This window comes from Plecotus auritus (genome assembly GCF_963455305.1).
Source record: "Plecotus auritus genome assembly, chromosome: 9".
NCBI lineage: Eukaryota > Metazoa > Chordata > Mammalia > Chiroptera > Vespertilionidae > Plecotus > Plecotus auritus.
Window position 1 is genome coordinate 22666827 of NC_137783.1, and position 16559 is coordinate 22683385.

At 57.2% G+C, this 16559-nt stretch overlaps 1 protein-coding gene across 2 annotated transcripts in view; it reads left to right on the forward strand.

Moving 5' to 3' along the window:
• The window catches only part of SLIT1 (slit guidance ligand 1), a 157209-nt gene extending 143543 nt beyond the window's left edge, over positions 1-13666 (forward strand). The window contains exons 29-37 of one of the 2 annotated variants that reach the window (XM_080688395.1): positions 3247-3386; positions 3569-3662; positions 6596-6733; positions 8019-8256; positions 9109-9239; positions 9627-9781; positions 10928-11216; positions 11558-11769; positions 12629-13666. In XM_080688395.1, the coding sequence (XP_080544521.1) occupies positions 3247-3386; positions 3569-3662; positions 6596-6733; positions 8019-8256; positions 9109-9239; positions 9627-9781; positions 10928-11216; positions 11558-11769; positions 12629-12867 (1636 nt within the window). In that variant the 3' untranslated portion in view covers positions 12868-13666. Of the gene's footprint in view, positions 1-3246; positions 3387-3568; positions 3663-6595; positions 6734-8018; positions 8257-9108; positions 9240-9626; positions 9782-10927; positions 11217-11557; positions 11770-12041 lie in introns of both variants that reach the window. The other variant, XM_080688394.1, reaches the window with a different exon arrangement.
• Positions 13667-16559: the final 2893 nt, after the last annotated feature.

Genomic DNA, 16559 nt, shown 5'->3' on the forward strand with positions numbered 1-16559 from the left:
CAATCACCTCGGCCCTCTTAAAACCCCTCTGTGGTCCTCCACCCCCAACCCACCCCCATCTATGTGGGGCGGGGGGGGGATGGGGGGGCACGAAATTAAACTCCAGGACATGTCCCATAACCGTGGGCTTCAAACCTTTTTGCTCACATACCCTCCCCCCAAACACACTATATATATTCTCATACATTTTTAGATTGACAGCTAAAATTTGTCATTGTACGTTTAGTTTTTTGTTGTAACGGAGGTCATTTTCAGGATATAGTAAATATTAACATTTAAAAATAAACCTATCACTCTTTTATTGTTCTCCAATGTAATCTAACTAGCACAGCAATTTGTTGTTGTTGTTAATCCTCACCTGAGGATATTTTCCCCATTACTTACTCATTAGAGTAGAAGGGAGGGAGGGAGGGAAGAGAGAGAGAGAGAGACGCATTGATGTGAGAGAGACACATCAATTGGTTGCCTCCTACACTCTCCCTGACCCAGCTGGATCAAACCTGCAACTTTTTGGTGTTCAGGCCAACGCTCCAACCACTGGGCACACCGGCCAGAGCAGCATAGCAATTTGATACCACTAAAAACTTACAAAAATTAGCTGCTCTTTTACAGTTTAAATATTTGCCTTTTCTTCTTGTACTAGTATTACTATTTTACTCCCCACACACCCCCCACTTTCTTTCTAATGGAATCTGTCTTCATGCAAAGAGAGGTTTTTCTTGAGCATCCACCATGTGTCTTCACCACCAACATGGGTATGTAAGTGTAAATTTAAAATTGTCTTTATTTCTTGTGACCATCAGCCTCTGATTAAAAATTTCTTTTGCATTGAGTTATCATGACAATCCTATCTAATAAAAGAGTAATACGCAAATTGACCATACATCTGCTACTCCCACAAGCCACGCCCACCAGCCAATCAGGAGTGAGTATGCAAATTAACCCAGCCAAGGTGGCTGCAGCCACGGAGAGAGCAGGAGGCTTGGGTTTCCCTGGTAATGGAGGAAGCCAAGCTTTCCACCTGCCCTGGCCTGCCTTGGCCTGCACTCAAGGCTACAAAGTTTCAATTATAGAAGATAAATAAATCCCAACAAAAATGGCTGCGGCCACGGAGCAAGCAGGAGGCTTGGCTCTGCTCAAGGCTACAAAGTTTCAATTGTAGAAGATAAATAAATCCCAGATACCAGGGCCTCTGCTTGGGTTGCTGGGGGCTGTGGCCAGCCTGCAAATCACCACAGGCCCCTCACCCAGGCTGCCCCATGCCCCAAGGGAACCCCCGCCCTGATCTGGGACACCCTTCAGGGCAAACCAGCTGGCCCCCACCCATGCACCAGGCCTCTATCCTATCTAATAAAAGAGTAATATGCAAATTGACCATCACTCCAACACACAAGATGGCTGCCCCCATGTGGACACAAGATGGCCGCCACAAGATGGCCAGTAAGGGAGGGCAGTTGGGAGGGACCAGGTCTGCAAGGGAGGGCAGTTGTGGGCGATCAGGCCAGCAGGGGAGGGCAGTTGGGAGGGACCAGGCCTGCAAGGGAGGGCAGTTGAGGGCGATCGAGCCTGCAGGGGAGGGCAGTTAGGGGTGACCAGGCCAGCAGAGGATGGAAGTTGGGGGTGACCAGGCCTGCAGGGAAGGGCAGTTGGGGGGGACCCAGGCCTGCAGGGGAGAGCAGTTGGGGGGGACAAGGCCTGTAGGGGGGGGCAGTTAGGGGTGACCAGGCCTACAGGGAAGGGCAGTAAGGGGTGACCAGGCATGCAGGGGAGGGCAGTTAGGGGCAAACAGGCTGGCAGGGGAGCAGTTAGGCATCAAGCAGGCTGGCAGGGGAGTGGTTAGGGGTGATCAGGCTGGAAGGCAGAAGCGGTTAGGGCCAATCAGGAAGGCAGGCAGGCGAGCAGTTAGGAGCCAGCAGTCCTGGATTGTGAGAGGGATGTCCGACTGCCCGTTTAGGCCCGATCCCAGTAGGATATCCACCCGAGGGCCCAGTAGGATTGGGCCTAAATGGGCAGTCGGACATCCCTTGAGGGGTCCCAGATTGGAGAGGGTGCAGGCTGGGCTGAGGGACACGCCCCCTGTCCACGAATTTTGTGCACCGGGCCTCTAGTTATCAATAATATATAATCAATCAAAACAACATTACAACATCACTGTATTACAACATTTGATTGATAGTGATTACAGATAAAAGTAGAATTTTTTAGACTCATCTCTGGATGAGATAGAGCTTTATATATATAGCTATCAATGCTGAGAAAGTTTGTTCTCATAAATAAACAGATGAGATTAGAAGGAGTTTTATTATAGCCATGTCACTCAAGTCTTTGAAATCCTCCTGAGTCTATATGCCAAAAAGCCCAGTGTGATATGTCATCAAAAACTATTTTTAATGCCTGTCCGCTGACAGTTCCATGAGGCCTTCCTTCAATTATTTTTAACACGTGGGACTGGAAACCTCTTGACTTTCAGAAGCCGTTTGTTCATTCACCTTTGAAACATCAATATTCCTAATTGTCCCTTTATTTGGAGCCCCAGGATTTTAGGCCCCAGGCATGTCCCACCCTGGACTTGGGCTGGGAGGGGTGTGTGTGCTTTTGGGGAGCTCTGGGGCTGATCAGTCGAGGATAGAATCCCTGCAGAACTTGTAGGTCTGGAAGTTAGTTTCTCAGACCTCTCTGACCCACAGCCCCTGGGAAAGCCTCAGGTGCCCCAGGGGAGAGTGGACTGGTTTGCAGATCACTGCTCTCCAGTGCTCCCCACAACTTGCTCTGCCCCATTCTCATTGGGTCCCTGAGGTCCGTGCTCGCCAAGGCCTGAACTATCTGCACGAGCAGGACCCCTCCCACAGGGCTGGCTTTAGGGTCTTCTCCAGGTTTTTGCACATGCCGCTGTCCCCACTGTCTTCCCTCCCATTCCTGTGCTCCCTTGTCGGGGTCCTTGATTCATCATCATCTCCTCCAGGAAGCCCACCCTGACCACTCCCCCAAGGAGGAGCTAGGTGCTGCCCCGTTGTTCCCACTCCCTGGCCTCTGTGCTGCACTATCCCGACACTCACTGCCTCTCCTCTGGTTGCGTCTCCTCATCTCCCCACGAGGCTGTGAGTCCCATAAGTGCAGGGCTGGTCTTGTTCACCTTTAACCCCCGGCATCCAGCAAGGGCCTGGCCGTGAGTAGGTACCAAAACTCTGGGATGATACTGACCAGTGACCCTGGGCCCGCCTGCCTCTCCCTCCACCCCTGCCCCAGGTGCTCCTGTCCGACTGGCTTTGAAGGACCGACCTGTGGGGTGAACACAGACGACTGTGTGGAGCACGCGTGTGCCAATGGAGGCATCTGTGTGGACGGCATGGGCAACTACACTTGCCAGTGTCCCCTGCAGTATGCGGGTATGTGGGGTCGCATGTCTGTTGGGAGGTGAGGTCTAGCATGCATGCCCTGAACCCCATTCCCGTGATGGTTGGGGCCCTGCCTCAGTGTCGGCAGGAGGTTTCTGCTGGCCCGGCTGCCTGGCTGAGCGCGGAGAGGGAGGGGCAGCTTCTCTCCTGCCTCTCCTCGGTTCTTTCTCCAGGAAGGGCCTGTGAGCAGTTGGTGGACTTCTGCTCCCCGGACTTGAACCCGTGTCAGCACGAGGCCCAGTGTGTGGGCACCCCGGATGGGCCCAGGTAGGTGTTGCCCATTTCGAGAGCCAGGGAAGGGCAGGAGCTGCCAAGTCGCCTCCCCGCCATGCCAACCCCCTCCCCATCCTATGTCCTCACCTGTCAAGTGGGTTTGGTCTCAGCCATGGGGGTTCCTGTGAGTCAGTGTGGCGGTGGTTAAGGGGACAGCTTTGCTGCCAGCATGAGCTTGAATGGATGGCTTGGCCACTCTGCACCTGTTTTCTCATCTGTGAACTGGAGGCACCAGAAGCTTCCTCCTGGAGTGTTGTAAGGAGAGGATGAGCAAATGCATGGAAAGCACTTAGCTCCATGTCTGACATCCCATCAGTGCTCCATAAATAGCTATTGTCATTCCAGACCCACAATTTCTCATCCCCACTTACAAAATCCACAAAACTCTGAAAACCAAAAGTCGGTTTGATAGCAAAATCGGACCTGACCTGAACGTATCCTATATAATAAAAGGGTAATATGCAAATCGACCCCACTGCGAAATGATGTGCACTGACCACCAGGAGGAAGATGCTCAAGGCAGGAGCTGCCCCCTGGTGGTCAGTGTGCTCCCACAGGGCTCAAGGCTGGTGAGTGCCGTGGTGGTAGTGGTGGCGGGAGCCTCTCCAACCTCCCAGCAGTCGGATATCCACCCCCCCCCCCCCCCGAGGGCTCCCAAACTGTGAGAGGGTGTAGGCCGGGCTGAGGGATCTCCCCAGTGCATGAATCTCGTGCACTGGGCCTCTAGTTTGGTCATAAAAGCAGACCATACAGCCCTAGCTGGTTTGCCTCAGTGGATAGATCCTTGGCCTGTGGACTGAAGGGTCCGGGTTCAGTTCCAATCAAGGGCATGTACCTTGGTTTCAGGTTCCATCCCATGTGGGAGGCAACCAATGTGTCTCTCTCACATCGATGTTTCTCTCTCTGTCTCTCCCCTTCCTTTCCATTCTCTCTAAAAGTCAATGGAAAAACGTCCTCGGGTGAGGATTAACAAAATAAAATAAATAAAAATAAAAGCTGAGCACAAGAATATAGGGCTACAGTCAACAACCATCTATGTAGATTGTGCTGCAGAGCTGTGAACATGTTTGATTGAGGGGCTACCCCCGATCCCACTGGCATGTATACAGTTGTAGGCACTGTGTTACCTTTTAAAAATCCTCCTGTTTGGCCTCAGGAAAAGGACTTCTTGACTGTTGTCTCCGTCGTTGTTACTGGCATACATGGAAGTGCTTTGTCACCTGAAGACTGCATGTGATAAGAAGGTCATGGGGTTTTAAGATGTTGCTCCCATCTGTAGTTTTCAAATATAGTGTCAGTTCTGGGACCCTGGTTCCACCAGGCAGGGCAGGGCTCCTTGTAGTCTGTGGCTGGGGGACCCAACCCCAGCCACTCAGGCCAAGGCAGGGGGATGGAGTCACCATGGAGCTGAGGCCCCTGGGCAGAGGGAGAGCCAGGGGGTGTCAGAGGCCCGGCTGTGAGATCAGGAGGCTACGTGGGAGCCTCCATCCGAACAGTGGACACACTGCCTTCCTGGGTGAACTGGCACAGCAGACGGGGTGGGATTGGCACAGAAGACCAAGGAGCAGTGGCAGATCAAGAGGCATGCCCGCTCCTCAGAGAGGCTGGGCCTCAGGTGGATAAAGCGAGGCTGCACCCTGTCGCGCACACTGGGCTGGGGTAGTCCCTTCCACCGCACAGATGAGCACATACAAGGGGTAGGGTGCATGTTCTCTCAACTTCCTGTTTTGGAGGAAAGATGGAACAGATGCTCAGCTGCGCTTGGCATTGTACCTGGAACCCAGCAAGTATTCAGTGCATTCGTTGAATGAATGGATGAATGAATGAATAAATGAATGAATATGAAGAAATGGGTGGTGGCTTAGGTACAGTCTTCAGACTGCTGCTCAAGACCCAGTAGTGACTTGTGATTAATTGGGTAGGTCAAGGTTAACTTAAAAAATGAAACAGAAAACATCAGAGAGCATCATACCATTTTATACACTAAGGATAAGATTTCAGGGTGTGTGTGTGTGTGTGTGTGTGTGTGTGTGTGTGTGTGTGTGTGTGTGTGTGTGTACTGGGTAGAAGGGTATGTCTTGCAGCCTGAAAAACACTGGGAATGAGTAAAAAATCCAGGCAGGAGCACCCACCTGCCAGATTGTGGAGTTTGCAGCTTGCAGTCTGCAGTTTGGAAGGGTTTCCAGCAAAGGTTTGCTCAGTGACACCAGAGGCTTCTCGGAGGAGGCGAGGGCTTGGCCTGGCTGGAATGAGGCAGGGAGAGAGGAGGGCATTCCAGAACCAGCAGGGTGAAGGGAAGGGGGTGAAGGCGGGGTGCCGGTGGCGTGGGGGTTGCTGCCAGTGGAGAAGGTCTGTGCATCTTGCAAGGGGGTGGAGGAGTGTGCTCTTTGTTTGATAGGACTGGATTGGATTTTTGGCGGGAATGGATTTTTGGGTGAGCAGTGAGGCACAATGCAGGCAGGGAGCTGGAGGTTGGCTTGGATCAGACACTGACAGAGAGGTGGGCACCTGCCCCGCTGGGGTCAGGAGGCTGGGCTGGTGGAATTGGGGAAGCGGGGGTGGAGGGAAGGATGAGCCCCATGACGGGGAGCTAGCTGTGTGCTGAGCAGGGGGGTAGGCCCGGAAGGGGCTGCAGTTTGGCCCTGGATGTGCTGTTGGTGGTAAATCTGGGTCCTCTCTGACAAGATTCCCATCTCCTCCACCTGCTGGGTGCCCCCCACCCCAACCTAGAGCTCTACCAACCTGCACAAGCTCTCTAAAAGGGTCCCAAGTCAGGCGGGGGCATCTTTATATCCAGGGCTCTGGTTGGCCTCCGGGGGAGGGGGGGGGCGGGCCATAGACCCACAGGGCCTCCAGGCTCTCTGTCACACACAGACCCTGGGCCCCACAAGCTCCTGGCTGACTGCCTGCCCCCCTGCCACCTCCAGGTGTGAGTGTGCACCAGGTTACTCGGGTGCCAACTGCAGTGAGAGCCAGGATGACTGCAGAGACCACCGCTGCCAGAACGGGGCCCAGTGCATAGACGAAGTGAACAGCTACTCCTGCCTCTGTGCCCAGGGCTACAGGTGAGAGGCCCTGCTCCCACCGCGAGGGAGGGACCGACTCCTCCTAGCCATCGGCCCCGGGCTGGCAGGAGCCCCCAGACATGGTTAGCGGGAGGGAGGGTGAGGGCCTGGGTGTTGGGTCCTGGCTTGAACCGTGGCTACACCCGTCACAGCTGTGTGGCCTTGGGAACGTGACTTAGCCATGCAGAGCATAGGCAGAGGGTGCCTAACCTTTTGGTGGAGGGAGTGGGCGGTGGGTACAGAGTAGTGGGTGGCGCCCTCTCACTCACTGCTCAGGGAACCTCTGACGTCACACCCTCCCATAAAGGTCATTGACATTTGCATCTTGGCTCCTCTGGGAGGTCGGGAGGGAGGACTGACACCTGCCCTCCTTCTGACCCTCCATCTCCCATGATCTGCTTGGGTGTTGTTTTCTTTTCAGTTTTATTGAGCTGTAATTCACATACAATACAATTCATCCGATTAAAATGTACAATTCAATGGCTTTTAGTATATGTCCAGAGTTGTGCATTCATTGTAGAACCATCCATTTCAGAACATTTCATTACTCCAGAAACTGCACACCTCTTATCGGTCACCCCAAGTCTCCTCCATCTCAGCTCCAGGCAACCACTAATGTGCTAATATCTGTGTGTATAGATTTGCTTATTCTGGATATTTCCTATAAACAGAAGTATACAATCTGTGGTCCTTTATAACTGCCTTTCACTTAGCACCATGTTTTTGAGGGTCATCCATGTGGTAGCATGTATCAGAACTTCATTCCTTTACATGGCTGAATAATATTCCACAGTAGGGATCTACCACATCTGTTGATCCATCTATGTGGGTTGTTTACACTTTTGGCTCCTGTGGATACTAATGCTACAGATTGTTGTAGCGTCGATCAGAACTACCCTTGGTAGTAATGTTCCCTCTTTTCTTTCTTTCGAGTCTTCCCTCTTTTGCTTGTTTTAAGTCTCAGTTTTCTTTTCTGTAAAATGAGACATGAGCAATCCTTAAACCTGAATGAGCACACGAGTCACCTGGCATGTTGTGAAAGGGCAGATCCAGCAGGTTTTCCATTTCTGACAAGTGCCCAGGTGACATCGATGTTGCTGCTCCAGGGACCACACTTGTTCCTCACCACCCTTCTGGCTCTCAGTTCTCTCGGGAAAAGTGTTCATTAGGAGCATTTTCTGTCGTCGCCTTAAGGATCCAGTTTTCCAAGATGTTTAGTGAGCTTCTCTCCAGGACCTCTTGCCCCTTTCCGTGCCCTGTCTGACCTGCGTCCTTTCCCTCTCAGCGGGCAGCTCTGTGAGACCCCTCCCCGCCCAGCTGCCCCCAGGAGCCCCTGCGAGGGGACGGAGTGCCAGAATGGGGCCAATTGTGTGGACCAGGGCAGCCGGCCCGTGTGCCAGTGCCTCCCGGGCTTTGGCGGCCCCGAGTGTGAGAAGTTGCTCAGTGTCAACTTCGTGGACCGGGACACTTACCTGCAGTTCACTGACCTGCAGAACTGGCCGCGGGCCAACATCACGCTGCAGGTGGGTGCCCAGGGCGCCGGTCACAAAGGGGAGTCAGGTGGCGGGGGACCCTGGCTTCAGGTCAGAGATTCAAGTCACATCCCTGCCCAGGACAATGGGGAGGCCCCTGTGTCGGTCAGTCTTTGGATATGGGTGTCAGCATCGCAGCTTGGAGTCGTTTAAGCAGAATTGGAAAGGTTATTGGGATATAAATCCAATCTCAAAGAAGAGTCAGGGAGGAGGAGGTGATCTCCTGGGTGACTAGACCCAGAAAACCAGCTTACCAGGACCCTTTCCCACCATCTCGTCTCAACGACTCCTCGCCTCGCCTCCAACAGGCTTTTGTTCCTGTGCCTGGAGCGCAGCCAAGTTAACTCCCAGCTTATGTCCTTGCGGTCCCTTATTTTGCCATTGTATGTCTTAAATATCTACCTCCTGAGCGGTTCCTTCAGGTGTGGGGCTCTGGCCGTCAGAGAGCCTTCCTGAACATGTCCTCTCAGTAGGTGGCCCCAGCCCCGAGGCAGTTCCCTGAGGCCCACAGAGAGGCGGCCCCACAGCCTGCCTGACCTTCTTCCCCGAGCGGGTGGTCTGAAGGGCTCTTAGCTGCTCCTCCTGGCATGTAGTTTCCAGGCCTCAGCCGGCCCATCTGCCCTCTGCTGCCTGGCCCGGGCCACACTGTCGGTGGATAGGGTTTAAACCTGGGGCTGCCAGCCTCGGTCAGTGCCCCTTGGAGGACATGTCACCTGGGCAGGCAGGGGAGGGCAGCTCTGCACGCGGCATCCCTCTGCCGATGGCGGTCCGTACGTCCCACCTCCCAGCCTGTGCTGCTGCTGCGTGCGATGGGGTCGGAGAGACAGAGCCCTTGCTCCTCAGGTCTCCACGGCAGAGGACAACGGGATCCTGCTGTACAACGGGGACAACGACCACATCGCCGTGGAGCTGTACCAGGGCCACGTGCGTGTCAGCTACGACCCTGGCAGCTACCCCAGCTCTGCCATCTACAGGTGGGGCTTCCTCAGGCCCGGTGGCCGCTCTCGGGGGTCTCCTGGGCCGAGAGCAAGTCATTAATAGGACCTCCAGAACCTGGGCTGCCCAAGAGGAGAGGGGACTTGAACCATCGAGTACAGCCCAGCACGGTTCCTTCCCCTCCCACCACCACCTCACTGAGTGAGGAGAAGGAGACTGATTAGGGTGAAAACACTGCCCCAAACTTCTCAGCTTTCCCCAGGGGAGCAGGAGAGGCTGGGCCATAGGCCACCAGGTCCCAGTCTCCCCACGGAGAGATGTGGTCACTTGGGAAGCAGCTGCTGGACCAATGGCAGGGTGTCCAGGAAGGGATGGGCCAAACTGAAGCTCATCCTCTGGGGTGGGGGCACCCCATCTTCTTCCAGTGCTGAGACGATCAACGACGGGCAGTTCCACACTGTTGAGCTGGTCACCTTCGACCAGATGGTGAATCTCTCCATCGATGGTGGCAGTCCCATGACCATGGACAACTTCGGCAAACACTACACACTGAACAGCGAGGCCCCCCTCTATGTGGGAGGTGAGGACCTGCTCTGCCCCAGGCCTTTCCATTAGGTGATGGGGTAGCCTTTCCGGGGGAGGGGGGAGGGGGGCTCTGTTGCTCTCGGGCCAGGAGGCGGGACCCAGGGCACAGGACTGTGGGGAACATTGTAGGTGGTGGGGGAGGGTGCTGTAGGTGGTAGGGGAGGGTGCTGTAGGTGGTGGGGGAAGGTGCTGACTGGCCAAGCTGCAGGTGGATTGTGTTCCCTTGCCAGGAGCCAGGCTGCTAGCCCCCAGCCCACACGAACGAAGGAGGAGATGTGCCTGAGCTGGGATCCAGGCCTGACCCAGGCGGGGGAGGGGAGGGGAGGGGAGGGGTGGGCGTGCGGGGATTTCCCCAGCTGTCTTCTACACTGTGGGCCTCTTTCTTGGCTTGGGCCGGAAGGGGCTTGTTAAACGTTCAGGGTCCATCCCAGGCTTGGGCCCTCAGAGGCCCGGAGCCGCTGCAGGAGGCCCAGGTCCCTGCATGAGCTGGGGATTGCCCAGCTGGCCTTCCAGGCTCTGCAGCTGACGGGCCCTGACCACCACCTGCGGCCATTTCCAGGCCCAGAGAGCAGGTTCCTGAGGCAGTGGGGTCGTCGCAGCGCTGTGCAGGGCCTGGCCGAGCGGGTGGCAGGTGGGAGGGATGGAGAACCTGGGTTTACTAGTCGTGCAACTTCAGGCAAGTCACTGAGCACGGAGCAGCCATGGGGTTTAGCAGCTCCTACCTCAGGGGCTGCTGTGAGTAGTGACCACAGAAGCAGGTGACAAAGGACCATACACCCGAGTTCTAGGGCCCAGTCCTTTGCTGCCTCTGGGGTCTCTGGGAGTAAAAACAGGAGTTCCAGAGGGAAGGAAGGAACCCTGGGCGAGCACAGCCAGACGGAGACACCCAGGCCTCACTTGTCAGCTGGCTGCTGCCAGGCCCACCCCAGCCCTGGTCACGGGAAGGCAGCTTTTCCATTTCTTTGGGGGAAGGAGTCTGCACCCTCCAAGGTGGCAGAGGACCTTGGCCCAGGGTTGTAGAGACAGGACAGAGGCCACGGGCAAGAGGGAACCTGTGCAGGTGCCCCACAGACCTCAGAGGTAGGTGCCAGGCACCGCCCAAGCCTGGCTAGCTCAGTCTGTTCCCTCCCCACCCCTCCAGGGATGCCGGTGGACGTGAACTCGGCCGCCTTCCGCCTGTGGCAGATACTCAATGGCACCAGCTTCCACGGGTGCATCCGAAACCTGTACATCAACAATGAGCTGCAGGATTTCACCAAGACACGGATGAAGCCGGGCGTGGTGCCGGGCTGCGAGCCCTGCCGGAAGCTCTTCTGCTTGCATGGCATCTGCCAGCCCAACGCCACCCCCGGGCCTGTGTGCCATTGCGAGGCCGGCTGGGGGGGCCTGCACTGCGACCAGCCAGCTGACGGCCCCTGTCACGGCCACAAGTGAGCCTGCGCACCCCCTGCCCGCCCCCTCTCCCCGGCCCCCGCAGGTTCCCTCCACTTCCTTGCAAGTTCCCATTCCCAGTGGTGAGGAAAGATAATAGTTTTAATGCCCAAAATCAGAACACGTGGCCTAACAGGGTTTTATTATATTTTTCTGGGTTTCTCTCTTTATTAACAGGAAAGGTCTGTAGGGACAAGCACAGACTCACATTTTGCTTCCTGTGTCTCAGTCTTGGGAACAGGAGAACATCCCGTGACGCCGAGGCTGGGGGTGGGGTACCCTGGGTGGGCCTTGGATTGGCCCTGGCCTGTCCTCATAGCGTTTTCCTCTGTCCCTCCAGGTGTGTCCACGGGAAGTGCGTGCCCCTCGATGCTCTTTCCTACAGCTGCCAGTGCCAAGAGGGGTACTCGGGGGCCCTGTGCAACCAGGCCGGGGCACCCGCAGACCCGTGTGGGGGCCTGCAGTGCCTGCACGGCCACTGCCAGGCCTTGGCCACCAAGGGGGCACACTGTGTGTGTGACCCTGGCTTTTCAGGCGAGCTCTGTGAGCAAGGTCAGGGGCCCCCCTCCTGATGTGCCCTCTCCAGGGTCCCTCCCCACAACTGGCTTTAGCAACTTGGTTTTTTCTTCCTCTCAACCTCAGCAACCCCTCTGTGCCCCTGCCCCTTCCTGCACCTTAGGCTGCTATGGGGCTTTAGTACCCCCACCCCTGCTCTCTGGGCTCCAAGCACCCTCCCCCAGGGCCCCCGTCTCTCCCTGGCCCAGCTTTTCCTGCAGCCCCGTATCTGGGGTAAGTGCCCCTCTGGCTGGGATTTCTCCTTACAGACGAGATCCTGGTAACAGCTCCTGTCCAGATCTCTGCATCGTGGCCCCATCACCTTGGGACCTGGGAGCAGCAGAAGTCTGAGGGTTGGGGACCCCTTCCCAGGCCTGGTCTGCATGACTAAGATGCTTCTGCTGGAATAGAGAGCGTTTTGGGGGCGGGGCGGGGGTGTCTTGAGGAATCCAGAACTCAGGCACTTTAGGGTCCCGAGGCCACACCCTCCCAGCATAAATTCCTTCTCCAACATTATTGCCTCCCAGGCCTCCAGCCTGTTGCACTCCTCCAGCAGCAGGGAGCCCCCCCCCCACCCCCCCGGAGCCTGGCAGCCGCATCTGTGCTGGAGGCCCTGGCAGCTAGAAAGGTCCTCCTTCCCACGGACTGCACGGTGGCCCAGGAGGAAGCTGTGCATGTGCATGGTGGGCAGGGAGGATGCTGGGGACAAGGTGGGCTCTGGGAGCTAGAGGACTGTCCAAGGATGCTGCCCTCCGCCTCCCGCTCCCCTCTCTTCCTTTCTCCTCCTGCCTCCCAGGGGGCAGTGCTGGCCCACAGTTGTGCCCTGAGGCTTTCTCTTGGTGTCTGTCCCATCCAGAGTCCGAGTGCCGGGGGGTCCCTGTCCGGGACTTTCACCAGGTCCAGAGGGGCTATGCCATCTGCCAGACCACGCGCCCGCTGTCGTGGGTGGAGTGCCGGGGCTCCTGCCCGGGCCGGGGCTGCTGCCAGGGCCTGCGGCTGAAGCGGAGGAAGTTCACCTTCGAGTGCAGCGACGGGACCTCCTTCGCTGAGGAGGTGGAGAAGCCCACCAAGTGTGGCTGTGCCCTCTGCGCATAGCGCCCAGTGCCCACGGGGAGGGGGGCTGGCGAGAAGCATGGCCACCAGGAGACCTGGGCTGGGGTCGGGCCGTGGCTCCTGGATGGCTGGACCCTCTTGGGTGGGCTGGGGCCCCTCCCAGGGGCCAGGCAGCTTTTCTCAAGCGGAACCCGAGCAGCTGGGGGCCGAGCGGGTGGGCGAGGCCTGGCTGCAGACCGCCCTCTCCGGAAGTGCCTTGCACAAAGAGGCGCTTAATAAATGTTGTTGAATGAATATGTGCGTGAGGTCAGGCCAAGAAGCGCAGAATGGTGACGCTCCCTCCTTGCCTGCTACCTGGCTCTAAAGAAGGGACTGCCCCTTCCCAAACCAGCCTGTCCCTGCTGGCCCCAGACCCCTTTACGCCCTGCAGAGAACCCTGAAGGACTCCCAGCCTCCCACTCTGCTGCTTCTGCTACACAGCGTCTGCGGGCAGGAGGCCAGGCTGCAGAGGGGAAGGGCCCCTCCTGCTGGCCAGGAAGGGACTGACCCTTGCCCCTGGGCTGATTGGCAGGCAGAGCACCTCAGGAACGAGGCCTGGGGTGGAAGCAGGTCTTAGGACCAGACCTCTGAATCCTAAAGTTAAGGGATGATCACTGTAGCTTCAAGGAGGGTACCCATGTGGAGGAAACTGTCACTGGAACTTCTTGGGGTGGGGGACCCCGCCAATAAGGACAGGGGCGTTCTTGGTTTCAGCAGAATAGACATTGCCACCTCCAGACACTAGCCACCAAAGGGGCACTGGTCCTGGGCTTCCCCAGCCATCAGCCTGCTGCTGGCGAGCCACTGGCGGGGGGCGGGGGGTAGGGGCGTGGGCTGGCTGCTGGGCCAGGGAGGGGCTCCTCCTGCAGAGACGGGGTCCTGCAGACCAGGAGGGAACAGCGGTCCAGGCATCAGGAAGCTGCTGGCTGTCGCTCTGGCAGATTTCTCCCCCATGGGCCTCAATCTCCTCCGCTCTCAAATGGGGAGGGACAGACGACTCAAGCAACAGAGCCTCCCACTATGGCTCCAGGAGGGAGGCCACAGGAGTTAGAAGATCCATCTCCATTAATGACATCAAGTATTCGTGTGCCTGTCCGGGGCTAGGGACCGGGCTGGTTCTGCCCTCGTGGTCACATGCCAACTAATCACAGTGCATCACAGAGGTGACCAGGATGCCGGGGAGAGGGAGCCGAGCGAGGGCGCCAACCGCAGACACGGCCCGCCGGAGCTGCTCCCAGAGGCTTCCGCAAGGAAGGACTCCTCTTCGCAGTCACTGAATACGGGACTGTGACTGCGGATGCTTCTCTTCCCCGCAGAACGAAGGAAGGAAGGAACGAACGAACGCCTAGACATGATCTTTGAGCCTAAATAGCCAGTTGGCTGGAAGGAAGACAGGTCACTCTCTGGTCCAGAGGTCTCCCCAGGACACTGTACCCCTGGGGAATCTGGCGTGCAAGGGGGGGGGGCACACCCTTTTCCTGGCTCCTTCCATTTGCAACCAGAAGGCAGGGTTGGGGAAGTGTGTGGGCGGAGTTGGGGTGGTGTGTGCCTGTGTCCTCGGCCGCCATGGTAGTTGGGGGGCGGGGATGAGGGCTTTGCTGCTGAGTACAAGGCAGGAGCCTCCTGTGACTTGGGAGCCTGGCAGGGACAGGACTCGGGCGCCAGCGAATTTGAGTCTGGGGACCCCTGTAATGGGAAGAGGACCTTCCCAAGTGGGGAGGAGCCAGCATGGCTGGGTGGGCGCCTCACCTGGCCTGGGCTCTATTTCCTTGTAGCTCTGAGCAAGGCCACAGTCCCCCCTCCCACCCCCCGTCCCATGGACAGCAGCGTGGGCCTCGCTGCAGTGCAACCCTCTTACCTGGAGTCCCTGGGTGGCCACTGAGGGCTCTGGAGAAGAGCTAACACCAGGCTGGACAGGCAGGAAAGTTCAAGTGCAGCCAGTTTGTTCCTTCCATGGAACAGAAGTGTTCCCCAACCCACTGGCCCTGAGAATGGGCCCTTGCCCTGCCACCCCCATTCCCTCCTGCCTTGGAGAAGCAGTTTCCCCGGCTCCAGGGGCCCTGACTGCAGGGGCCCCCTACTTTGCAGAAAGTAGAAAGGACACCTGCAGACAGGTGATGTGACCGCCCTGCAGGCCCAGCGCCGTGGGGCGGGGAGGGCAGAGGGTGAGCTTGCTGCTGGCCCCGCTGGCCCCCCTCAATGCCCCAGCCCAGCCCCGCCCCACACGCAGCCTCGGTGGAGCTGGAAGATTGGGAGCCACCACAAGGGTGAGGCAGCCAGGAGCTAAGAGAGCCGTGCACCCCAGGACCAAGTCTTCCTCAGCTTAGCCACCCACCTGCCAGTTGGGAAGGCCCCCGGTCACCACCCATCTTGCCTGCTGCCATTGAGTCCCAGGCGGCTACCATGAAACCATCTGTCTGAGAAGTCATCGCCACACCTTCCCTTTGGTGAAGACCTTCAGTCCACATCGACGTCGCCATTGCTGTTTCCACTCAACACGCACTGGAGAGACGCAGCCGGGGAGTCCCGAGCCGCCGCTGCTTGGCAGCACTCCCCGAGTCTGAGATGGAGAAGGCCGGACTCGTCTCTCTTTGCCTGATGTTAGCCTAACCACGAAAGTATCTCTTTATACAGAATACTTAACAGATTCTAATATATATTTGTATTTCATTTTGTTATAGTATTTTTATATGTTCAAGTCGACATCCAGTGTCTCGTTTGATTTGCAGAGGTCTGTGGTTGTGACATTCGGTTTGGGGGTTCTGTAGCCTCGGTTGGGTCGCTCTTCTAGAGACTGGGTTAGAGCAGGCCCGCGGGGGAGCCACACCTGCCCTTTGCCTAGAAGTGCTGTTTTAGAACATGTTGGATATTGTCTGTTGTCTTCCACGTGAACATGACCTTGATTCACTCCGGTCTGTCTTGCTGATCTCTTTTCCCCACTGAGGATGAGCCGGGGCTGTCCACAGGCCCCTCCCGGGTTCGAGGGCTTCTGGGTGCCCACACGCCAGCCACAGTCCACGAGGGCTCCCAGGTGCAGCGCATGTAGAACATCTGCCCTCGGAACTCTCTGGTTTTCCTGAAGTGGCAGAGGAGGTCTGTCCCTCCTGCAGAAGGTGGGGTGGGGCTGGGGGAGGGGCCTGGGAGACGGCTGGGTCATAGCTGCCTGGGCGTCAGTGTGAGGGCGAGCCTGGCACTGCACAGCACACACGGAGATCCGGGGGCTGCCCATCTCATTTCCCTTCGAGGCGCTGCCATTACGCCCAGGTGTACGTTTGTGGGCAGAGCCACACCCATGTTTAACCTGGCAACCGGTTAGAGAGCCGTGTGGCTTCTCAGGCTTTCCTGTAAGGTTAACCTGCCTGTTGCCAAGACAGCAGTTCTTAGGGATCAGTGGAGAAAGGAGGCAAACATAATGCTACAATATTCTGCGACGATTCCCAACTGCATACCAAACTGCACAGAGGAGTTTGTCAGATGGCATCCAAGGGAGGGCAGGCCTGGCGATCAGGCGGGGCAAGGCCCCTGGCACTGAGGGGACCCAGCTGGCCCTCCTCTGAGGCCAGGACACAGACAGGTTTCCCACCAGGAGACCGGGTTGTGGCGCTGGTCACACAAGCCGCACCTGAGCAGCACACAGTCGCCTTGAAAGAGGGCAGTGACAGTAACTGCAGTGCCTTTCACACAATTAGGGGTTT